The sequence below is a fragment of the Cryptomeria japonica genome, chromosome 8, assembly GCF_030272615.1.
Source record: "Cryptomeria japonica chromosome 8, Sugi_1.0, whole genome shotgun sequence".
NCBI classification, from domain to species: Eukaryota; Viridiplantae; Streptophyta; class Pinopsida; order Cupressales; family Cupressaceae; genus Cryptomeria; species Cryptomeria japonica.
Genome location: NC_081412.1, coordinates 358,645,320 through 358,671,689, shown reverse-complemented (window position 1 = coordinate 358,671,689; position 26,370 = coordinate 358,645,320). Strand labels below are relative to the sequence as shown.

The 26,370-nt window shown below is 38.0% G+C and overlaps 1 protein-coding gene across 1 annotated transcript in view; it reads right to left on the bottom strand.

Annotated features, from left to right (window-relative positions):
- Positions 1-8,175: 8,175 nt before the first annotated feature.
- The window catches only part of LOC131066299 (uncharacterized), a 55,667-nt gene continuing 37,472 nt past the window's right edge, over positions 8,176-26,370 (bottom strand). Inside the window, exons 3-11 of the mRNA XM_058001024.1 lie at positions 10,826-10,918; positions 10,637-10,715; positions 10,437-10,535; positions 10,227-10,312; positions 10,021-10,125; positions 9,724-9,861; positions 9,254-9,359; positions 8,907-9,124; positions 8,176-8,618 (exon numbers count right to left, since the gene is read on the bottom strand). Of these exons, the coding sequence (XP_057857007.1) occupies positions 8,550-8,618; positions 8,907-9,124; positions 9,254-9,359; positions 9,724-9,861; positions 10,021-10,125; positions 10,227-10,312; positions 10,437-10,535; positions 10,637-10,715; positions 10,826-10,918 (993 nt within the window). The 3' untranslated portion in view covers positions 8,176-8,549. The remainder of the gene's footprint in view (positions 8,619-8,906; positions 9,125-9,253; positions 9,360-9,723; positions 9,862-10,020; positions 10,126-10,226; positions 10,313-10,436; positions 10,536-10,636; positions 10,716-10,825; positions 10,919-26,370) is intronic.

Below are 26,370 nucleotides of genomic sequence, written 5' to 3'. Positions count from 1 at the left end.
AACTCATTGGAGAAGTTAGGACTCATTTAAGCTAATAAAGCAGCCCTACAAGCAAGGCGTTGGACCCCTAGTAGGCCAATTTTGCCATATCTCTATTGAATTCCTCTATTTGTTAGCATTTGTTAATTGTTGTTAGAAAATCAGTCAATCTAATTTTTATTTTTAGTCATTAGTTTATGAGTTATCATTGTTATTTAATTGCATTGTCTAAATTCCAAGGCATATCTATTGCAAAAACACAAAAAAAATAGAAAACCACATAAACAAACATATGAAACCAATTTTCTCTATCGTTGGTTAGAGAAATCAAAATCAGAGAACTAAGTTAGATTGCTACATTCAGTAGTCGGCATCTTTCAATGGTATCAGAGCGATGATCATGCCAGCCTAAGGGTCATCGGAGTAGTTCTATGCATCGGGGCAGATTTGGTACCTACAGGTTTTACACACACAGGAGACCTCGGGTGGATTTGAACTTTGTCACTGAACCACCATTAGTGACTAATATGGGGGATATTCCAGAAGGTCACAGGAGCCCTCCTAGAGAGGAGAGACATAATCCACTTGACCCTGATGAGGTCATGAGAAGCTTGGCTGATCCACAACCAAGAATTGTCCAGGCTATTAACAGGTTATAGGATACACTAGATAGGGTGGATTTGGGAAATCACAAGGGAATGCAGAGAAGTCGTAGCAGGACAGTTTCAGCTATAGAGTCTTGGCAGCAGTAGGACTACATCTTCCCTAGGAAGTGCATCCATCTCACCACGGAGAGAAAAGACTCATACAAGGATAGCTGATAGGCCTATGCTCCCTTAGTTCACTCGTAGAGATGAACCACCATTGGTTGATCCACAGAATAGAATAACTTTCCAAGATACAGTCATGGTTGTCAGCGATGAGTGGGCTTGACTTTCAACACATGTCAGAGATGCTTTCCCTTTGCATCAATATTCTATGCCACGTCGTGATTCTATGAGGGGACAGAATGATAGAGGGCCCAGACAGCAGTGGAATAATGATTTGAAAAAAGTAGTGATAAGATGGCTTTATCCACTTTTGATGGCAGTAGCTCCATTACTGCACGAGCGTGGGTCCATAAGTTGGACATATACTTATCCTTGAAACCCATGGCTGAAAATGAAGCCATTCAGTTTGATGTCCTGCATTTGGAGGGTGTTGCATATGATGGATTGGTCACTCAGAATCATGCCCTTATTCATTCATACCCAGAGTTCACTGAGAGACTAATTGTCAGGTTTGATAGGAAAGATGTGGAACTTTACTACAGGGATTTAGCTCTCCTGAAATAGTCAAGACATGTGGAGTCGTATATTAATGAATTTCAGCATATAGCAGTGATGGTTCCTGAGATGCCCGATAGGAGGGTAGTGATGCTTTTCATAGAGGGTCTTCAGGAGAGATATTGTGGTTTAGTCAAGGCTTTGAAGCCTAAGACTTTGCAGGAGGCTATACAACTTACTTTGGACTTGGACACCACACCACCACCCTCCACTTTTCAGCAAAACAAAAACTTTCCCAGGGACTCCAAACCCTTCCAAAAACCTTTCAATCCGCACAAGGGTAACACGTATTCTCCTAAGATTGATCAGGAGTCTAGAAATGAATTGAGGAGAAAGAAACTGTATTTTACTTGTAAGGAACCTTGGGAACTGGGTCACAGATGCCTTGGCAAAGGCAAAGCCCATCTCATTGAGGTGATCTCATATGTGGAGGATAAGCACATACAAGACACTGATGATGAGGGAGTGCATATTGAGCCGCCATAGATAGAGCTTGATTTTACTAATGCACAGGCTACAGCCAATGTCACCATGGCCACTCTCTCAAGTTATCCTAAGTCCAATGCCTTCAGATTGAAGGGAACTATTCAGGGGCAGTGTGTAGTGTGTTTAGTAGATACTAGAGCAACCCATAATTTCATTGACCAACATTTGGTAGAGAAACGTGGGTTGCAGACAGAGGAATTCTCAGGATTTGGTGTGAAGGTTGCAAATGGTGCAGTGTTGGGATGTACCAAGAGGATTCCTCAGCTTAGTATCTAGATGGGAGACTACAAGTTGACAAATGACTTTTGTGTTTTGCCATTAAAGGATTATGATGTAGTTATTGGTATGCAGTGGTTACAAGGGATTGGCAGATATGTCATTGATCACCGCAGGATGCAGTTGGAGTTCTTAGCTGATGGTAAGAAGAGAATATTGAGGGCACTGTCAGATGGAGGCCCCAAGGAGGTTTCTTCTTGCAGGACGAAGACTATTATCAGGCACAGAGATATCCTTTGGGCTACACAGTGCTTTATTTCATCCAAAGCACCTTCATCTCAGGATGGTAAAACACATCACATTGATATACAACAGATTTTAGATAAGCATGGAGTGGTGTTTGGTGATATACCACCTAGTGTACCACTTGATAGAGGCTTTGAGCATGTGATAGAATAAGAGGACTGAGCAAAACCAGTCATGACCACTCCCTACCGCCATCCTAAGGCCTACAAAGATGAGATAGAGAAGACTATCAGGGAACTTCTAGACATGGGATTCATTAGACCGAGTTCTAGTCTCTTTGCTTCTTCAGCTGTGTTGGTGAAGAAGAAGGATGGGACCCTACGCATGTGTATTGACTATCGTGAACTTAACAAGAAAATCATTAAGAACCGGTATCCCATTCCATGCATATGTGAGTTGTTGGATGAGCTTCATGGCTCAGTTTATTTTTTGAAGATTGATCTTCGGTCGGGGTACCATCAGATTAAGGTACAAGAATCAGACATTCACAAAACAGCTATAAGGTGCCATTACAAACATTATGAGTTCTTAGTGATGTCTTCCAATCTCACTAATGCTGGCTACATTTCAGTCATGCGTGAACCATATATTTAACAAGCATCTGCATAAATTTGTGTTGGTGTTTTTTTATGATATCTTGATTTATAGCAGATCATGGGAGGAACATCTGAGGCACTTAGATGAGGTATTGAGCATTATGGAATCTCAGTCATTGTATGCTAAGATGTCCAAATGTGAATTTGGGCTCACTGAGATTTTATACTTGGGTCATGTTATAGGAGTTGATGGAGTCAAAGTTCATCAAGAAAAGATCCAAGCTATTCTTGATTGGCCACCTCCCAGGAACATTTCAGAGTTGTGTGGTTTTCTTGGGTTATGTGCTTATTATAGGAGGTTTGTTAGAGGTTATTCTCAGCTTGCAGCACCTTTGACAGATCTCACTAGAAAAGGGGCTTTCAAATAGACTCGGGAGGCACAGGAGGCATTTGATAGGCTTAAGCAAGTGATGAGGACTTTGTCTCGTGTTGGCACTTCCTGATTTCACCCAACCTTTTGTGTTTGAATGTGATGCTTCAGAAGAAGATGTGGGTGCAATACTTATGCAAAATCATATGATAAAGAATTGTTGGCTATTATGTATGCTCTCACAAAATTCAGGCAATACTTAGTGGGAAGGAAAATCATTGTTGAAATTGATCATAACAACCTTAAGTACTTTTTAGAACAAAAAGATCTCAATGAAAGGCAGCAAAAATGGGTCAGTAAGATCCAAGCATATGATTTTGACATTGAATATGTCAAGGGGAAAAAGAATGTAGTTGTTGATGCATTATCTAGGAAGCCATTAATTGCTGCTCTTTGTTCATTGAGTGAGATTTCAACTGATTGGAAATCTCAACTTTTGGTAGAATATTCCAAAAGTCAACATGCTTGTGAGATTATGGAAAGAATCATTTAGGATGACAGGTACATGGTTGTGGATGATGTGATTTACTACAAGGGGAGAATATATTTGGTTCCGGAATCTAAACTGAAAAATCAGATTTTACATGTTTTTCATGACACACTTGTAGCAGGACACTAGGGGTATGGTAAGACTTATAGGAAGATTAGAGAGAGGTTCTCTTGGAAGGGTCCCAAAGATGATATTTTACAGCATGTAAGGGAATGTATTACTTCCCAACAAAATAAAATTGAAAATACATACCCTAATGGTCTGCTACAACCATTACCGATTCCGTAGCAAAAGTGGATAGGTATTTCGATGGATTTTATCACTGGACTTCCCAAGGTGCAAGGGAAAGATTGCATATACATAGTAGTGGGCAGGTTGACAAAATATGATCATTTCTTTCCCATAGCAGCAAATTATATAGCTTCACAGGTTGTTGATCTATTTTTCAGAGAGATATTTCAGCTTCATGGTCTTCCAAAGACCATTGTCAGTGACCGTGACAGCAGGTTCATGAGTTCTTTTTGGCAGGAGTTGTTTAGACTCACTGGCACAGAGTTGACACCTAGCACCAGCTACCATCCTCAGACTGATGGCCAGACTGAGATTGTGAATAAGTGGATTGAGAGGTATTTACGCAACTATGTGTCAGGATAGCAGCGTACATGGGTTCGTTGGTTGTATTTGGGAGAGTTTTGCTGCAACACGACACATCATGTCTATTGATATGTCTCATTTTCGTGCACTATATGGTTATGATGCTATGACATTTATGGATTTGGCACTTGGAGATAGTAGAGCACCATTGGCACAGGATTGGCTTCAAGAAAGCCAAGACATTCTTAAGGCACTTAAGGAGAACATTCAGCGAACCCAGAATTAGCAGAAACTATATGTTGATTGTCATAGGATTGAGAGATCATTTGAGGTTGGAGACATGGTGTTCCTGCGCCTCCAACCTTATCAGCAGAGTTCTTTGAAGATGAGTGAGGCAGAGAAGCTCAAGCCCCAGTTTTATGGACCGTACCATGTATTGAGGAGAGTTGGGGAAGTGGCATATGAGATTGAGCTACCACCAGAGAAAAAGACTCATAATGTCTTTCATGTATCTTGCCTCAAGAAGGCAATTGGACAGGGCACACTGACTTCTTCGGTGTTACGAACGTTGGATGAGAAAGGGAAGTTGGTTATGGTTCCAGTTGAGATTCTGGATAGTCGTGAGAGGACATTGAGGAACACAGTGATCAGAGAATATTGGGTTGGATGGAAGGATTTGCCCATAGAGGATGCCACTTGGGAAGGAGAAGCTATTCTACAACATCCAACTCTTCAATTGCTTGAGGACAAGCAATCCCGGGAATGGAGGACTATAACGTCCCCACTTCTCTAGTTGCTATCCAAATGCTTAAATTCACCTGTCACCCATCTCCGCAGGTGAAGTTCGGTGTTGGGAGATGATGGATTAGCCAAAGGGGACCTATACTTAGACAAATTTTGCTTTGCTAGGCCTTAATAATAATACTTTATAATTTTATGTTATAAAGTTACTTTTTCTAAATTTAGGAAAAGTTAATAAAAGTTTTATATATATATATATATATATATATATATATATATATATATATATATATATATATATATATATATATATATATATATATATATATATATATATATATATATATATATATATATATATATATATAATTTAGAAAAAGTTAATAAAAGTATCTTATAAGTTACTATATGATTTAAAAAGTTACATGACCCTTTCCCTAGGCAATTAATAACTTAAAAGGTGGTACGAATTTCGTGAAGAAGACCCCTCTTTAAGTTGGCGCCACTTTCTAGAGAGGAAAGATTCCATTGGAATCTTATTTTTTAGGGGTTCGACTTGGGAGATGAAGGCATAAGTTTGGTTTTGGATTCATTATTGAGCATTCTTGGATTCTTTTTTTTCATCAACAAAGTTGGAGCAAGTCTGCAAATTCAGATCTGCAGGTTTTGGCAACGATTTGGGAACGAAATCTCCCATATTCTCATAGGTTGGATGTGGCCCCTACCTATTTTGACACGATTTTCAGTATTTCAAGTCATTGAAGCACCAATTTGTGTGATTAATCAGCTAAAGTAGCAAGGAGAGGGTTTGAACAGCAAATCCTGATCAAATTGGAGGTTTTTACAAGAAGCTATCATTTCCTAGATGCCAACCGTGCCACTTCTAATTGCCTGGAATTCATTAAAAATAAATTGAAGGCTTTACCTTTGGGTTTTTTGTACAAATCTCATTGTTAGTATTAGGAATAAAGATTAGAATCATTATTTCATGCTTATGAAGCCTTTGGAGAGAGAGATGAGCAAATCAGTGTGAAAAATTGACCATTTTCAATGAAGTCTCCTGGGCCCTGAGGGAATCAACAGCAGTTGAGTCTATTTGTGTTAGATTTGTTTTTGGTAATTATTATTTAGAGAAATAAAACTCATTGGAGCAGTTAAGCTAATAAAGCAGCCCTCCAGGCAAGGCGTTGGACCCCTAGTAGGCCAATTTTGGCATTTTTCTATTGAATTCCACTATTTGTTAGCATTTGTTAATTGCTGTTAGAAAATCAGTCATTCTGAAATTTATTTTCAGTTATTAGTTTATGTGTTATCATTGTTATTTAATTGCATTGTCTTCATTCCAAGGCATATATATTGCAAAAACACAAAAAAAGCATAAAACCACAGAAACAAACATATGAAACCAATTGTCTCTACTGCTGGCCAAAGAAATCAGAATCAATCTGAAAACTAAATCAGATTGCTACATTCAGTAGTCGGCATCTTTCAAAATAGTGGCTGGAAAATGAATTTGTTTTTTGTTGTTGGTTATTATAATGCATTTCTTTTTTGTGGTTTGTTATTATAATACATTAACTATTTTGATAATCATGCAAACCTACAAGAGGCTATATGCAATTTTTCAACTTGCATTCATACATTTCTTAGGACTCCCTCATATCTTAATGATGGATCATGAAGTTTAATTTGAAACATTGATACCAAATATTGACATACAATCAAATTCAGAAGCTACTCGATGAATTCAAATATCCAATTTTTCAACTTACATTCATACATCTCCTGGCACTCATTTTTTAATGATGGATCATCACGGAGTGTGGTCCGAAACATTGATACCAAATATTGACACAATCAAATCCAAAAGCTACTTAGTGTATTCAAATGGATTGTGGAAATCTAATAACATTGACTAATATTATTAATATATAAAATAACTGTTTCAATCATCCATAATCAAAAGGGATTTGTCTCCATAAATATAAGTACGGTACATTTGCCAATGCATGAAGTACATGAAAAGTGACCCACATTAATTACTATTGAGATTGTCATTCAAACAACCACACCTTGAATTAGGGAGAGGGACCAGGAGGTGATAGGGGTACCAATACATGCTATGGTAGGTAGCCAAAATGGGCCCAATAGTGGTGCACTAAAAATGTAATGTCAATGCTTATCTCTAAAAAAGTATCTCAAATTCAAAAAGTAACCAATCATGTCATGTCACATCAGCACACAAGTAAACATGACTTAGTGCACACCTATCGGTCTTATCACAATTTGGAACCATTTTGGACACCTTCACAAAGATGCATACTGATGCGCATCATATTTGACAATGTGGACTTAAAAACAACTTTTTTAAGTAGGGGACTTGACAGGTCAACTGCTGTACAAAATTGAGAGTAATTTGAAATATCCGCATAAGTAATTGAAAAGAGCAAAGCTAGGGTGCACACACATAGGGCCCTCTCCCCTAAGCCATACAGGGGAAAATTAAAGAATGGGGAATCATAAACCCTCCTAAGGTACCTTACGATGGTTATTGAAATATAGACCATTAGATTATATTGCATAAATTGTAGTGGAATTGGACCCATTAGCAACGAAACATACAAAAAGTTATTGTTCTTTCTTAACATGTAGGCCTGTCTATGTATGCATGAAAGAATTCTTACTATAAAAAACACAAATGACCATGAAATGTCTTAACATCTAATTTCCAATTGCAGAGAGATTTCTCAACCCTAAATAAGACATTGAGCTCTTTTTGAAAAACCGGCTAATTTGGTATTTGCAATGTCCGCTCAGCCACTTTGAATTGACAATGATGCTTCAAATGTCAAAATGCATTTGGTATTTGCAATGTTCAGCCACTTTGAGATGATAATGTTGTTTGAAATGTCAAAATGTATAAGCAAATAAAAAATATGTTAGCCATGTCTGTTCCCTGATATTCATGTTTTCTTACACAAGCATATAATTGAAAAGAAGTGCACTTTGATGGAGAACACCACTCTATTCTACACTACAATGAAGAAATTGACACGTACAAACAACAAAAGGTGGGAACTGATGGTATCATGACCAACAAGAATTTGGTATTGAGGATTTTCTTAGAGAATAGCTGACAATTGCCTTCGAAAGAAAAACTAATATAAGCAAATAGATGATAAATATCATTTTTCATGTCCTTGTAAGAAATTACTTCATGACAATTGAAGATTGGATATCGTCCAATTCAGAAACATCCTTCCACTTATTCTTTCTAAAAAAATTTACCATTTTACACAAGAATATGGATATTGAAAGAGACTGAAGACTAGATCCAAAGAAAATGAATCTAGAATATATCAAAATGGCACCATTAAGCAGCAAATTACTCAGAGTAATAATCCAAGTCACTATAGTCTGCTGTTGATTAACCAATTTTTCAAAACTTAATCCAGTTTGACGTTGGAATAGAGAAGAGTATCACGCGTAATAGGCATATTAAAAAGATAGTAAACCTGTTGCACAAAACAGCATAAAAGATTAATATTATAGCAATTATATAAAGTTTTTGAACATCTACCGAGTGCAAGAATAGATAACACAGTATATTTTTTCAAATTGGTTTAGTCACCCTTACACATCCATCCATGAAAGACAACCAAAAAATAGAATTTGAAATCTACTGCCTTCTCATGGAATAATTTATAGTTCTATGGTAAATACATTAAACATCTCAAAAGCTGTTCCCAAAATGTGTAATAAGGAAAACATATATCCTGCAAGAGAAATGAGCAAGAACTTACCCCAACAAGTGTTGTTACAAGTAGAATAAACGCCATGGACCAAGCAACAGCTTTTCTTATAAGTTTTGCTTGAACTTCTGCAAAATTTGGTGGCAAACGTTTGGAAGAATCCAATTCACTCAACAAGTGGGAATTCCTTGAAGTCAACTTGATATCAAACATCTCTTCAGAAGAAGGAACCACATTACTGTTCATTGCAACAATCCCAACAATTTGGCCTGCCACATTATTTAAATTTCAGACTTAACTGATTTGTTCAGTAAAATGAATGCAAACCTATAGATCATAGGTAGCAAAAAATTCAATGACCACCAGTACAGGCAGGCAAAGGTTCAAAGCATACTGACCACCATATGATAATTGCAACGAATTGAAAAGTTTCACTGCCACATTTAGGAAGAGTTCTAGTCCTTTACAAGGGATGTTATTGTGACCATAATGTTCTTGCAACGCCTGCATTGAAATTCATTTAAACCAGATTTATTCAAAATGGATTAGATTGAAATTTTCAGTTATGTCATTGATCCCTATCAATTGATTATTAAAGAGAATTCACCAATTGATTATTACTTAAATAGAATTCAACTGTTCAGCAACATTACTAATGCCTTAGTGACCTTATTCAACCAACATACAGATTGATGGAGGTTCTTTTGTTACCATTAGATTAACAGTTGATGTTACGAAAATTAAAAGGTGATCACCTATATGGCTCGTCTCCAAAGTTTCAAACTGAGATATTGTAGATTTATCCATGGCCTTTTAGGGGACATATTCTAGAGACAGTACAAACTACAAATGATAAATGATTCAATACCTCAACACCTGCAAAAGAGCCCAGTAAGAGTTCTGCTGTATCTAGTGAGCTCTCCGCAAGATTTTCATGCATCACAGCTACCCTTCTAATGTTCTGGTAAAGAGAAACAAGTTCTTTTGCAAATATTTGATCTGCTCCCTATAAAACACATTTCATATATAAAATTGATCACTTGAAATATTGCAAAAGCAGATAATGGAAATCTTTTTTCTATTTGAGTGTTGTTTTTGCTGGTTTTACTTTTCCAAATCTCTTACATTACCACTACAATAGACTAGAGATGAAATTTAACCAGACCTTTAAAAGGTTGAGAGTCAGACTAGACTCCTTAGATAAAGGAATACTCAGATTTCCTTGCATTGGTTGCTGCCCTCCTGTGTAGAATCCTCCAAGCCAAAGCGCCTGGATACCATATTATATGAACCAACAGCTAATGTACATTTGCATCATACAAGCATTAAATTGAAAGCAGAGATATCTATAGCCTTGCTTAAGAAACTTACAAGATCCGAAAGTTCTTTTTCAATAGAATGCAGATCATTTTCATCATCTGAAGCTCCCTTCAAAGAGACAAGCATAACCTCATCCTCTACAATAACCAATCAACAGAGACATCAGATCAGGCAGTGGGCACAAATTTCATAATCCAGTTATGTTTCAAACAAAAACGAAGTTGAAATTGGCTTTCTTTAAAGTATGTGTCAATTTCAAACCCGGAAAGTCAAAAGCAGTGTCACTAGATTCAGCAACTAGGTGTCTGTAGCTGTATGATTCTAATCCAAAATTTGAGAAGTCTAATCCGCTCAATGTTTCTGCATCAATAAAACAAGAAATATTATATTCAAGATTGTAAAAAACTTTTGTTGCAAATAGGCCAAGCAACACTCAAAATATTAAGTCCTCAGTTTGCAACCTTGATTGATTCCTCTAGCTTCCAACACAAGAACAGCATGTGGGCGTTTGAATGGATTAGGTGTAAGAAGTGCATCTAGCTGAAGGTATATCAGGTCCATCCATCAGAAAAATAAACACAAGAGAACAAAACTGTAAAGCTAATAGCAATAAAACTGTGCAAAAAACACTTTGATAGTCCTGATATGACCTTAGAAGAAGACACGGAGAGTGAAGCAGAAGGTGCAAAACCAAGCAGCACTGACATAGTGGCAGCAATATCTGATTGAGTCATATAAGCTTCCTGCAAAATGTCCATCAAGATACACGGTTAGGAATACCCAAATACCAAATGAAAACATGAAGGCAAATCCATATAGGCAAGAAACAGGGGAGTCATGGAGGAAAGAACTTGAAAATGTTAAAATAAGATTATGATGATAACAATTTTCTATCATCCAGCTATTTGAAGTTTGCACATTATGAAACATTCTTAACATTACATTTTATCACATTTACAACTCCAAACATGATCACAATCAGAAATTTTTATGTCTAACAACCCAAAAGTGCATCAAAAGTTCGGAATTTCAACAAAGCTCTGAGCAAGATGAGACTGGAGGTGGCAACGCTAACTCAGAAGGTTATCCAAATGATGATACTGAGAGGGTCAAGGAAGAAAAATGGGTTATCCAAGCAAAGAATCCAGATTTATGGGAAGGAAATCCAGGTGCATACAATATAATAATAGATAAAAAGAAAGAGACTTGCTGTACCTGAAATTTGTCCTAATTCAAGTACTAGGAAGTTTGAAATTTTCATAAATAAGTTTCGTACTTAAGTTTGTCTTAGTTTTTGCCAGAAAAATCAGAACTTTGTTAGATGTCTCAAAGTCTCATGTTTCGCTTTCAAATTCTTGGTATTGATCTTCAAACTTCAGCAAATCTAGAAAGGGAGGGGAAAAAAGAGTTTGGTTATATATGGGACTGCCTCAATCCACTATTTGATATTTTTCAAATTTCAACAAAGCCTTGAATATTGGATTTGTGTAATCTTATTTGGGGTGTTTGTGATGTGTGCAAGGTTTTGCAGCTACCGAAAACCCTAGAAGAATTCCCATTGCCTTGTTGGTGTGTGCTTGTGCAATGGAGCATAAGACGGGAGAAGGAATTGCCACTAATATGTTTGGGATAAAGGAGCGAGGGGGATCAGCTCTACAAGGAGAGTAGTTTGATGATGGAAAAATGCAAAACCTAGTAAGAGCTCCTGAGAACAAAAACTTAGTATGGTAATGGTGTATAGGGTGAATACAATGTGCGTGAATGAGCCTCTAGATGACCTAATAGGCTTTTTACATTTCACGGTTGATTTTACTATTGGAAGGCTTTTGGAATGGCTTTACGGTCATGCTAAGATTTATGGTTAAACTCTTAGAATTTCAAATTATGTCCAGACACCTACATCACATCTTAACATGTGTCTTTTTGGATATTTGATCTTAAACTTATGAGATCAATTTAGGTTAAATAAGGCTCAATCATGATTGCAAAACATATCAATGATGGGTTTATGCCAAGGAATTGCAAAAATGAATCCTAAAACATATCTATGGAGATGAACACCAAAATGTAGAAACATAAGGTGTAGACTATAAAGCGGGCACTTTCCCTAATAAAATTGATAAATCTCTTAGATCCATTTCAATTTGGCAAAGAAATTGAGCTCTGGCTCTAGAGTCTAGATGCTCAACGTATCAAAAATCTTAAAATTTACATCCCATCCTACTTGCTCTCATTCTTCAAATTGATTCCCTGCTTGCGCTCACCTTTGTTTATCTCCACACACAATTCAAAGAGTTGTACCATCTAGATTTCCCACCTTTTTCTTGTATGCACACTACAAACACACTTGCCCACTTGCTTTCCCAGAATCCACTACAAACTACAATTCAAAGGAGTGAAATCACCAACATCAAATTTTGGAAGGAATCTCCAACACGGAGCTTGGTCCTCTGGATTTGGAAGATCTTCAAGGATGACTTCAACAAAGACAGAAATAATAATTCAACACAGTTGTATGATAGGGGCCTTGTATGGCTTGCGAATTTTCTTTCTTCCATCCAAAGCCTAGACCTAGTACTTGGTGCCAAAAACTTCAACCTAAATTCCAACAACAGTAAACTTCAACTGCTAAGGTGGTGGCTATATTGGGATCTAACTTTTTGATGAATGCCTTGGGCTTCTATCGTGTGTCATCATGTTGCTAACCTGGCTAAAAAAAACAAGGAATTTCTAGCTAAATTGTTGTTGAAAACAATTCTGCAATTATTTTAATCCATTGCCAAGTGGATTGAATTTCTCATCTAGATAATTACATCCTTGGTAAACCAATGATATTGGGCTTAAATATTTGGTAGGCTTAAAAGTACATCAAGCTCAATCTAGCAAAAAACAAAGTTTGGACCAACCTGACAATTTAACCATTTGCAGTCCAGTATTGGCTTTGTCTTGCGTATTGAACCAAATCGTAAATCAAGTTCCAAACTTGGGCCAATATGGATACAAATCTGATCTTGCAAACGTGAGGTTTGAAATCCAAGTTGACTTCATCTTAAGACTTTGACTAACTTAACCTTGGTTGGACACTTGACTTCAAGGAATTCAACAAAGTTCAAAGGGCTAATGGTGTGGGTCTTTGAACCTAACCGTACATTTAATTAGGTAGAAATTTGATATTGAATCAACTCCACCATCAAAGCACTTGGAAACAAAAAATGGCAAAAAGAGGCGAGGTGTAATAGCAAATGTGATTCTCTATTTTATTTGGATAACCTAGAGCTTCATGTTTGTTCCTTCCTACACAACTTGTCATATTGGGGTTCAGCAAATTGATGATGCAACAGGATTAAATACTCATCGAGGACCTCCAACATCATGGATGATGCAAGGAAGCAACACCTGGTACCTCAATGGGCAAGTGGCGAAATCTAAAATTATGCCTTGCACCAACTTGGGTAATCAAACTTTAATCCAATGCAAACTAAATACATAAAAAGATTGGCTCTAAGGAGTATATCAGATCAAAAGGTGATCTTTAATATTAGATTTTCCACTAATAGTCTAAGACCCAACTTCATAATTATTTTTTCATAGATAAATTCAAACTTCAACAAAACTTAGCCGACTTATCTTGTGGGGCCCATTAGATCTTCAAGCCCAATATCTAAATTAAATCAAGCTTCTTTGCAAACCAAAGTACTTCAACAACCAAATCAGTTACATTCTAGATGTGAAAAGGACTTCTTGTGACATATTCACACATCGCGCCATTGCAAATGGGGACCCCCACCTTTTTCCGCTTTCTAGGATAGTGGTAGAGTCTTTTGCTATTAGCCTTTGCGTTGAAGAGGTATAGTTTCTCAAGTGGCCAGGAGGGAATCAAGTCAAGTCTCTCTCTCTGTTAATTAAGTGAGGTCAATCAATTTTCAAGACTTTAAAAATGAATGATTTACATCTTTTGCGTGCAAAACTAGGGATGAAATGCTAAATTTGGCTAAGGCATAAAAAATTCCTTTGATCGCCTAGATTAGCAACCGGGGTATTGACAATACTTCCCTTGCCCAGCCAAGGCATAATCCCTTCCACTTCTCCCAGCACTGCTAGTGGGTGCCCAAACCCGATCACTCCCGTTTCCATTTCCTTTGCTATCACCATTTCACCCTTCCATTCTTTCCATCTCTCTCCCTCTTCATCCCACCTACCTTCCTATCCTCCATCTACCTTTCCACTCCCATCTCCTACCTTTACCTTCACCCCACTACCACTTCCATCTCCCTTACCTTCCATATCCTTCCACTTCCTCTACCTCCCTACCTTCCTACATCCCCTATCCCTCCATCTTCTTTCATCACCTACCCTTCTACCCTTCTACTTCACCCTTACCCTCACCTACACCTACATCCTCTAACCCACATCTCCCACCCCTTACCCCTTTACTTCCCTTAGCATACCTTTCCACCCTCTACCTTTCTATCTTCCTACCCTTACTCCCCTTAGCCTACGCTTTCCCTTTACCTTTCCCTACCTTCCTACCTTACCCCTTCCATTTCCATCCCCTTCCCTTCTTACCTTCCACTACCCCTCATACCTCCCGCTCCACTTTACTCCCAAACGTATCCTAACTCATTTCACTACCCCCTTATACCTCCCACATCCTTTATCCCTTATGACTCCCCATCGTATTCCTCACAACTCCCTATCCTTTACTACCCTTTCCTCACATGGCACCTTTCCTTACCACCTCCCTCATATCTCATCTTTCTTCACTTCCAACCCACAATACCTCACATTCCTTCCAGCTCATTAGCTTTAACTCTCTTCCACTATCGCACCATATCTTGGGCCCCACAAACTTTAAACATGGAAATTTAAAAAGTTTTTTTAGGCATTGCAAATCCCTTTGACTCACTTCTTTTACCGTAGCATTACTTGGGCCCACAAACTTTACAATGGAGATTAAAAAAAAGGAAAAGAGAAAAAAATTTAACAATGCCACCGTCGAAGCTTGGCACCATTTCCTTTGACCCTTGCAATCCACGATCAAGTTGAGTGATTTCCTTTGCCTATCAAAATCCACGATTAGGCTTGGCATTATTTCCTTTGACCATCTTGAACCACGAACTGGCTGGGACTCATTTCCTTTGCCATCTCCAATCCTCGGCCAGTTAGTATTCGATTTGCTTTGGGGTCTTGAAAGTCCAGTCAGTCCTTGAGCTATTTCCTTTGCCCTTGCTAATACCCCGCCTAGCCTAGGACCTATTTCCTTTGCCCTCCCCAATCCCCGGCCTGCCTTTGCCTCAATTCCTTTGCCTTCTTAAAAGCCTGATCTGTACCTAGAAGCGATTTCCTTTGACCACCATGCAAATCCACGATAGGGATAGGGGAAGCTTTGATGTCAATCTCAAGGAAGAGGTTGACTTAAGATGAAGGTGACATTTAAGTTTGAATTTTCAAGGCAATCAAGTCGGCCTTCTTTCAAGGAAAAGAAAAAAGAATAATTGCAAACCATTTAATAAATTCAATCAAGTTGGCCTAAGAAGATGAAAGGACACACCTTCCCTTTGAGCCCTTATATAGAGATTGTTTTGATCATTTCATTGGATCAAAACACAAAGTGATTTCATCCTTTGCATACAGCGATTTCCATCAGCAGAGGCAGCGATTTGGACTAATAAAACACAACGATTTGATCAAACAAGACAAACAAAGGTTCAGCGAATTCATAGATCAGAACAGTAGACCATTATTAGTTCCAGGAAAATAAGGATAATTTTGCCAAATTAAAGGCAGATCTGAGACTACCAGTGAGATAAATATTCATTTGCAGGTTTGAAATGATTGTTCTGTGATTAGGAATCAGACCTGCATTTTGTCTTGATACAGCTACAGGTTAAGGTTTCAGAGGATTTTCAGTCATAAAGGCCTCTTTCACATCATGTTTCCAGGCCTCAAATTTCATTTATACGGTAGCAAGGGTTTGAGTTGTGGGAGTTGTGAAAGTGGATTGGTGGATTTTCATTCATTTTCATGTATGTTTGACACTGTTTTGTTTGTTTTGTAGATGAGAGAAGACCCAAAGTAAAGTTCGAGGCAAAGAAGAAGGAACCCCATCACTTGAAGGAGATGAGAACTCACACATCAACATCAGTATGATCGAACCAAAGACAAGGAAGATTGGACAATGCAAGAGAACGACAGCATAACTGCAGGGAAGATTTCACAAGAACCACAAGAGCAAGGCATGAGAGTGCACGAGCTAAAAAGTGAGAACTTTCACAATCTTGAATTTCCTTTGGAAATCCAAGAGCCATTGCCAGAATAGCCAACAAAGCTAAACATCAATGCAATTTGATCAAGCTTGGATAATGCTAAGTATCAAGAGATATGCCTCATTCAACCACACACCTGCGATGAGTTACAAAGATCAAGCAAGTTGAGGTGGCGCCAAGTCTTATCCAATCACATCACTTCAAGCCAAGGCGTCCAAATTCGATGTACCTAACTCATCCATCAAGGAGACAACTTCTACATGGGCACAAACCTCAATGTACCTACCCTCGCCATTCATTGGTCAATTATTTAAACAGACATGTGTCCCAATTTATTGTAAATTTATTATTGGTCAAGCATGAAAAGCTTTGTAATGGGTGTAATAAACTCTAATAAAGGTTTCTATCTGTCGATCTTGGCCATTGATTATAATTCGATCATGGCCCCTCATTGTAATAAGAGCACTATATAAGGCTCTACTCTTTCATTTGTAAGGGTTAATAGTTTAATAGTTGGTAGTTCAAGAATAGTTTAATAGCAAGTTAATAAGCATTAGATAGCAAGCAAATAGTTAGAGTAGATTAGGAAGAGAAAGCAGAAATTGTTGCCAAAGTTGTAAATAAACTTCCTTTTCAATGAAGTTATGGTGGAATGTGTTGTTTCTTCTACAATTGCATAGTTTCTTGTTCATAGTTTCTTGTTGGATCTTCATGTTAGATAATGATAATTAGATGAATGAAAGAACTTTGTGCATGATCAACAGTGAAATTTGTATATCCATACTACTAGCAATTTGCTGATTGTAGACTTGCCTTGCATAGTCAACTGGATCCATCTTAGCCAAGCTTCACTTCAATTGCTATTTCTTCATTGATATGCATCGTCTTGATGGTGTCTATGTAGTTGGTAGTGATTTGAACATCTTATGCTTACCATAGGAGATTGCACTAGCTTCGTGGAGATGTTGCTTGCATGTCAAAGTTTGGCTTAGTTGAGTTTCACCGAAGATTGTCCATAGTTTCTTACATTCCTAGGATTAGATTAATTCTCACAACCCATCATCCTTTTTCTCTTTTTTTTCAAATCAAGTAGAATTCCACATTCCAGCAATATTCAAGCATTCAACATTCAACATTCAACGTAAGTCCTCTTGGATTACCAGCAATCACATCAACCAATTAAGCTATCCACACATCAAGACCTGACTATAGAAACCTTGGAATCATCTTGGTTGATCATAACCTTGGAATCATCTTGGTTGATCATATAATTCAGCATCCATGAAGATTTTGATCAAGAGAGGATAGAATACTTTTGGTATTTTATTCTGTGTTAGAGGTGTCCAAAAAACACATTAGCGGGACTTAACTAGATTGCATAGGTTAATCAGCTCCAAAGTAAATCAAAAGAAAACACAAAACCCCATCCAATATAAACTCCAAACCAATCTTTCAATAAAAAATGGCTGATTGTGAACTTAGGCAAAAGCTAATTAGTTGGTTCTTGCAAGCCAACAACACTATGAGACCTAATGACCAACTTAAAATGAATTTGTAAAATTCAAAGTAATAACTTAGGGACTCCCTAGTAGTGGTGATTTGTCTAAGATGTCCCAATGTTGTGATTCTAAAAGCCTCTGTTTGAGATTTTTTAACACAACGCATGCATGCATAGATTCTTTCAATAAAACCAGCAACATCGTCACCTTCATATTATTAACTGCAGACATCCAAATTCATTTCTAATTTTTTGTACTAATTTACCATAAATTAATTAAATTAACTATTATTTAATTAATTATCCCAGCAGTTCACCATTCAAATCGCGATTTAATTCCTGTGTTCCTCTAAGGTCAATTAATCAAATCAACTTAATCAATTAACCTTAGCTCCCAATTCCTCTAACCCACTAATCAATTAATAGGCTAATTAATCCTCTCGTAACATTTTTTTCTAATTAAATAAGCCACATCATCACTAATAGACAAAGGACTTTGTCCTCTTAATCTCAACCATCTAATTCAAAAACAATGATCAAAATTTTGACCCCTCCTTTCCTCACGTGTCTTCAACCAATTCCATGCTCATACTTGTGAGCATGCTGGACTCGTCTCACTCCATGCTCCCACATGTGTGAGCATGCTTGACTCATCCCACTCCTTGCTCCCACATGTGTGAGCATTGTAACTTGGAGGAACCTTAGCCCTCCACCTCATCCTTTAATCTTGACTCATCCACATTCCATGCTCACAAATGTGAGCATGCTCTTCACATTTGCCACCTCCGTGTGGTGAGCATGCTTAGCCTTCATAATGGATGGTTTAATGCAGGTTTCTTGTTGTTCCTTGCCTCCATTATTGCTCTATCACAAGTATGCTTTGCTATTTGAGTCTGGGTTTAATATTGCATCTAACTCTTTGTGTGCAGCTCAAATATGAGATCCACAACAACATAATTATCATTTGTTTACAATCAAGGTTTTTCTACAGATGTTTTCTTCCCAACACACATAAACTGTTACAAAGTAGCATGCCATTCCTCATGACCATATAGCCAATGCATGCACCCTGTAATTACAGTGAACTAAAGCAAGTAATCTGCTATCTATATCTTATGATTTTAGTTAACTATTACATTAATGAACCCAATACACCTTTCTCTTAGATAATTGTCACATTTGTGGTGCAAAATACATAAATTCAAAAGCTTATGATAATGGCACTAATGGATTTCTTGTGGAAAATAAACCAAGAATCTAGGCCATAGGAAGGAACACATGCACCCATAGCCACATACACTTCAGCTAGAAGCAATGGACACTCCAGACCAGTAGAACCTCCATTGAGCTTGCACACACCACTCTCTCCCACGTCTACACTAAGCCAGCTCCAAGCTTCAATATCAACACTATTGAAAACGCCCTAGGCGAAATAGCCCCAAAGCACTTCAAAACACTTTGAAGCAGTCATTTGTAAAGGACACTAGCACACTAAGTGGAAACTAGTGCCCCAAAGGGACTTGAATGCGGGACATCAGGATATGAGAGCACAAAGCAAGACCCTAGGAACTGTCATCCAATAGAACCCTCCAGAACCTGTCTGCGGATCTTTGGGATCCCGCCTAGTCAGCTCTTTAGATGTCTTCAGCTTTCTGCAGTCACTTAAATAGACATGCTCTCTCTAAATCTTCGTTATTTACTTGTTCTACTGCAACCTCAACATAATAATTTTCTGTAACCTAAAATCTTAAACGATATGTAAAATGGTTCTGTTATGATTATTGCAATAGGTTTTAGAGATATGAGGAAAATTACATTGTGATTAGAAGTAGATATACACTAAAACTTGGTCAAACATCTATTTCTGTTCAATAGTTGGGAACTAGCGTATGGTCTAACCATTCTAGTTTACGAATCACTATATTTACATGTAATTTTGGACATAATTCAAATGCCCAGAGTAAACTGCCATTCCCAGAAATACTTTTGGTAAGAAAGGTGTCTATTTAACAGTACTTTTTAAATTCTAATTAAATCATCATGATCTTGTTTAAAATACTTAAACCAGTGCAACTGGGAGACGCATCTTGGAGACAGAGACGTGTCTCCGAGTCTTTACACGCACCTGGAGTCTGCAATTTCGGCCAGAGACTTCAGAATGGCGTCTCCCGCCATTTCCCCATCTCCGGTTGAGTTTACAAGAACCTCCCGCAGGTCTCCTTGGGAAGAAGGCAACTAAAAGACATAAAAACAAAACGAAAACATTGTTTTATTTGTTTATTCGCTGTTTGAAGCATCAAAGACGCCCTAGCAGAGTGAAACGACTGCAAAGCGTGCCCTAAGACTGTGACCAGGTTAGTTTGGTGTTTACATTTGCATTCATTTGATGAGACCACATCTTTTTAAATTTTTTTGAGACTTGTATGCAAAACGTTGAAGCATTCACAAGGCAAGTGAACTGTGACCAAGTTAGTTTAGTGTTTACATTTGCATTCATTCGATGAGACCGCGTCATTTTAAAAAGAATTGAGACTTGTATGCAAAACGTGGAAGCATTCACATGGAAAGTGAACACTTGCCTTGTGAATGCTTCCACGTTTTGCATACATGTCTGCCAATGCAATTGATGTGAATGCTTCCACGTTTTGCACACATGTCTGCCAGTGCACTTGTATGCAGTTGCATACAACTGCACTGGCAAACACGTATGCAAAACATGGAAGCATTCACAAGGCAAGTGAATGCCAGTGCGGTTGTCTGAGACTCTGACCCTTGACATGGACAGTCAACGTGCCCTGAGAATGCTTCCACATTTTGCATATAGGTCTACCAGCACAGTTGTTGTGTGCAGCTATACTGGTAGACATGTATGCAGTATGTGGAAGCATTCTCAGGGCACACTGATTAGTAATTTAGTCATGTGTTTGTAGAGCCAGAGATGCATAAAAAATGTGGAAGGCTGAGGCGTTCACAAGACATGTGAACTGTGTTCACAACTTCACTGTTTGGTCTCATAGAATGCCATGCTTGCAGGTTTTTTCAAATTTCAACAAATCCATTTTGTGCAAACTGAAACAAGTTCAAGTACACCTCGTGATGTTTTTTATTTTTCCGTGTAGAATGTCAGGCAGGGGAAGACAAGCCTTGTACCCATTGTGGAAATATTGTGATCGTGTTCCGGGGCAAATAGGTACAGGTGGAACAGCCACAATGAAATGTAAGCTTTGTCCAATGCAATGGCAAGGTACTTACACAAGGGTGAGCGGTCATTTCCTTCACATCCCTGGAAAAGGTGTTGAACCTTGTACAAATGAGGTAGAACATCATGATGCTGTGAGGGATCAAGAAAGGGCTGATGGGAAAGTACATAATGTTAGCTCCTCTCATGTTTCAACGACAGGGACAACTGCTGCAACTCCTAATCAGAATAGAGGGACAGCAAAGATAGATGTGTCCTCAAGAGATGTAACACCACAACATTCTCACAAGAAACCACATTTTGGCAGCTCAAACCCCATTGAAAGACTTTTTGATGTGCAAGATCGAGAAGCAGTTGATACAGCAATTGCACGTTCCTTTTATGCAAATGGAACTCTATTTGATGTTGCTCGCTCGCCTTTTTTTGGAGAGATGGTCCAAGCTATCAATGGTGGACCAGCTGGGTATAAACCACCTGGGTCTGAAAAACTTCGCATTATTCTAATTGATAAAAAAAAAATTCGATTAGAACAACAAACTGCACCAATCAAAAGAGTGTGGGCTACAAAAGGATGCAGTATAGTGATGGATGGGTGGACAGACACTAGAAATCGTCGACTACTTAATGTCATGGTAACATGCAGCAAAGGGCCTTATTTTTTGAAGGCAATCGACTATTCAGAGCAAAAACAAATGCAGATTTTTTCCATAACCAGCTGTGTGACAGCATTGAGGAGGTGGGGTATCACATGTAGTCAAAGTTATTATTGATGCTAGGCCTGTTTGTAAAGCAACAAGTTTGAAGGTGCAAAAGAAGTACAAGCATATATTTTGGACACCATGTTGTGTGCATTCATTGAATTATGCACTCGAGGATATTGGCGTGTTTCAACAGATTTCAAATCTCATAGAGAAGGGCAGAAAAATAGAAATGTTCATATGTAACCACCACCACACAAATGCCAAGGTGGAACTTTTGAAACCTGTTGATACAAGGTTTGCATCTTATTTTATTCTCCTTGACCACCTTTGTGAAGTCAACGGAGCTTTGTGTTCCACCGTAGTTAGTGATGCATGGGCAGCTTGGAGACAATCTACATTAGATATTGGAGTTGAGGTGAGAGATTTGGTCCTTGATGATCGTTTTTGGGCTAATGTTAGATTTGTTGTGGACTTTATTAGGCCTCTATGTGAGATAATTAAATTTGTAGAAGCAAACAAGCCATGTTTGGGAGAAATTTATGAAGAAATAGATTCCATGTGTGAAAGAGTCCAAAAAATAACAGATGCTAGATATCTTTCTTTATATCCTTTGATAGATTTAAAGTTACATGGAAGATGGAACAAGCTTAACACACCCCTTCATTGTGTTGCCTATGCCTTAAATCCTAAATGGCATAATACCCGAGTGACCAATAAGAGGGTTCCATATGAGGATAGAGAGGTAATGAAGGGGTTTTGGGATGTAGTAAAACTATTATAACTCCTTAAGGAGTCTTGTTAGTATTAAAATATATGGCTTGCCTTGTTTAACCTTTATTTTCCCTTTTTTTCACATATTGGAGAACTTGAGGATTTATTGTTTAGGAATGGGCATGACATTAAGTATCAAGGCACAAGTTTTAACACTGGGAACTCTAGGAATAGAATTGGTCCTAGTTACCACGTTGGGGAAAAATGTGTATGCTTCATCAACCATGGATTAGATAAATTAAAAGAAAACCCTTGGGTAATTATATGCTAGAAACTAATGCCCCATAAAAAATTTACCTTATAGTTGGAGCTTGTACTTGTTTTACGAAGGGGTAAAAGTAGATTTTAACTTAAATTAGCTTAATCCAAACTAATAATGGAAAACTAATTGTACAACCTTAGTAGACATAATGGGTGGTAAAAAAAATTATGTTCTCGTCTCTAGAAATAGTTATAGACCATAAGTTTTGGTTCTCTTATTTATCCTAGCCTTGAACACAAAGAGGAAAGGTTTAGTTGGATAGTAGATAAAGAGATTTATCTAAACGTGAGTAAGCATCTCTTGTAGATTAGTGATGGATGTAAGGGAACATATAACTCTTACCCGATGTTCTTGAGCATACCTCTTGATATTGCTGGAACTATCTTAGGAAAAGGTATAATTAATGGAGCACATTTCAAGTCAACAATACCATATTAAGACAACTTTAGTTTTGTGTAATAGGGAAACTTCTACCCTATTCCTTAACCTCATAGTTCCAATGGTAATGGAGTCATGCATGTCATCTCTATAGGAATTCCTATTCAAATAGTGTTTTCAAAAGATTATTTCATCGTTTGTTCTTGGAATTCTAGTAACCTATGTTTGGGTAGACAATTATGTACTATTGTGACCTTTTCACACATCACCCCATTGCAAATGGGGAACCTCCCTTTTTCCTTCTTTCTAGGGTTTTTGTTAGTCCCTTGTGACCTCTCGCATCAAGTTTGTCAGTTTTGAACAACCTGAGTTTTGAACATTATGAGTCAGTGTGTGCAAACCATGGTCAGAACAGAGTCTAGACGTCGTCATTGTGTCTAGAAAGCCCAAAGGATGAAGATCGCAATTGATTTGAGCTAATTTGGACAACTTTCTATTTTTAGAAAGTTTTGCTTTTTGCTTTTTCCTATTTTTTGGCATTTTGAGCACGCTCCCCGAAATGGCTATTTTTAGAAAGTTTTTCCTATTTTTAGGGAACTTTGCTTTTTCTATTTTTAAAAAGTGGATCTAGGGTTTGTACTATTCACAATGAGATGCACTGAAATGATCGACAAATTCCTCCTAAAATCCAAGTTTTGACCCAAAAAGCTAATCTCCTAAATTTTAGGGATCCCGAGGAATTCAGTGAATGATTGAAGCGCAATTTTCAAATTTCAAGGCGATCCGGTGAAAATTGCACAAGTTATGGAGATTTCAAGTTTAGATCATGTGGTTCCTGAAGTTCATAAAGTTCGCCCTCCTGATGTTGATCAAGTCCGCCCTTGGTCAAGGTTGTGGAATCCAGGAAGTCTGCCTTGAACATGATGAAGGGGTTCCTGACAATGATGAAGTCCGCCCTTGGTTAAGGATGTGGTTCCTGAGATCCACCAAGTCCGCCTTGGAAAAGGTGAGGTGGGTCATCAACTTGAAGAAGTCTGCCCTACCATGAAGTTGAAGGTGCAAGCAAATGTTGAAGTCTGCCCTATGTAAAGAGCATCAAACTTGATAAAGTGCACCTTAGATAAGAGGCTAGGTACCATGGAAGTAAGCAAGTCCGCCCTCCAAAGGGTCATACATCAGGCCAAGTCAGCCCTATAGATGATGGGGAAAGAGCATAAGTTTAGCCAAGTCCGCCCTAAGGCATATCATTCAGTGCATGAAGCTAACAAAGTCTGCCCTTGGAGAATGTGGTGTGCATGAAAGAGATGAAGTCCGCCCCATGGACATAAGGAATGGTGCACAAGTTTGATAAACTCTGCCCTCTTTGGTGCATGAAATCATCTAAGTCCGCCCTCATTGATCACAAGTTGAGCAAAGTCCGCCCTTGGTCAAGGTTGTGGTTCCTGAAGTCTAGCAAAGTCCGCCTTAGCAAGGAGAATCAAAACAAAGAAGTCCGCCGTCATGAGATAATTGCTAAATTTGAAAACAAAGGAATATTCCAAGATGAGGTTAGCGAGATTTGAAGAAGAAGTTCGAACTAAGACCAAAATAGAAAGTTTTTGGATTTGAAGATTTGAAGATCCACTTCGAATTATGGACTGAAAATGAATTTGGAAACTTGCATTCGAAAGGCAAGATGAAGTTCGAACTTGCTTAAGCGATGACAAGTTCACTGAAGACCAAATTAGAAACATTCTTTGCGAATTCGAAGGACAAGGATGAAATAGAAACAAATTTTGGAAGATTTACTGAGTTTCAAAATGAAGAATTCGAACTCCAATACAAATGCCTTTCATTCTTTCATTTCCTCATATGAAGTTCGAACTTTCAAGAGCAAGTTGAGAGAGTTTTTGAGAGAAGTTTTCTGCAGGAGAAGGACATTTTGAGAGAATTTTTAAGAGTTTTTGCAGGTTGGAAGGGATTTCAAGAAGGATTTCAATTATAAGTCTGAGATTTTCAACCATTTTTCACAAGTTTGCACACAGATTTTGGAGGGACCTTGACTGTTTGGAAGACAAATTCATTAATTTTCTGATTAACATCTGATTTTTCATCCTCCAAGCAGCTTCTTTTCTCATTCTTCTTCTTTCTTCGAAGGTGAAAATTAGTTTTGAAAGCAGGAAATTGGGTTTTGAACCCAAGTTTTTCCTCAAAGTTTGAGGAGAAAGAATAAATTTAGCAGATTTCCTTTCTTTCTTTCTCATTTTCTGCCTTTAAACAAGTTAGAATATATTTCAAGGAGTTTGAATGAACTTAAATTTTTCCAAATTCTGATTTTGAAGTTAAAATCAGACTATAAACTCCTTGAGTTTGATGATTTTCTTAAGATTTTCAGAATATCAAAGTATTTGAAAATCCAATTTTCAAGGCTAAGTGTTGAGAAGAGAGTAAACTATAAATTACTTAGCATCCAAATTCTGAAATTGCACCTAAAATGCAGATTATAACTTAAGTATTTGTTTCTTGTGCAGATTTGGATGACCTTCGAAGCGGGGACATCACGCAAAATGAAGTTTCTAGTAGACAAAGATTCCCCTCCGGAATCGAAGATGAATTCTAAATGGAAGCAAGTTGGTGACACAAACTTAGGTCACATCGACCTCCGGGAATTTTAAGAAGAGAATGTATGGCACAGGCGCTCAACTACCTACCGCAATCGCGCAAAGGATGATGAACAATGGAATCGTACAAGCTGCTGGTTTCCTTCCAGCGATGCAGTGTACTGAGTTAGAAGCAGAATGCTCCAAGCATTACAACCCAGCAAGTAGAGAAATAGTAGCTCCTGATGGCAGAATCCTAGCGAACATCGGAGAAGTGGCTATCAGAGAGGCATTCTGTATCCCCGAGTACCACAAAACTGTTTACATAACCAGGGATGAGGCGACACAATTGCAGAGGGATCACATAGAGGAATATGAAGCTAACATCAACCATCAATGGTTGGAAAATCCAAGGAAAGGAAGTTCTAAAATACCCAAACTCCTTGTACGGGCATACTTCAAGGAAGATTATGGAGACCTCATCGTCCTATTGAACAGGGTTATGGGAAGCCAGCAAGGTGCTCCTTTTGAACCATGAATC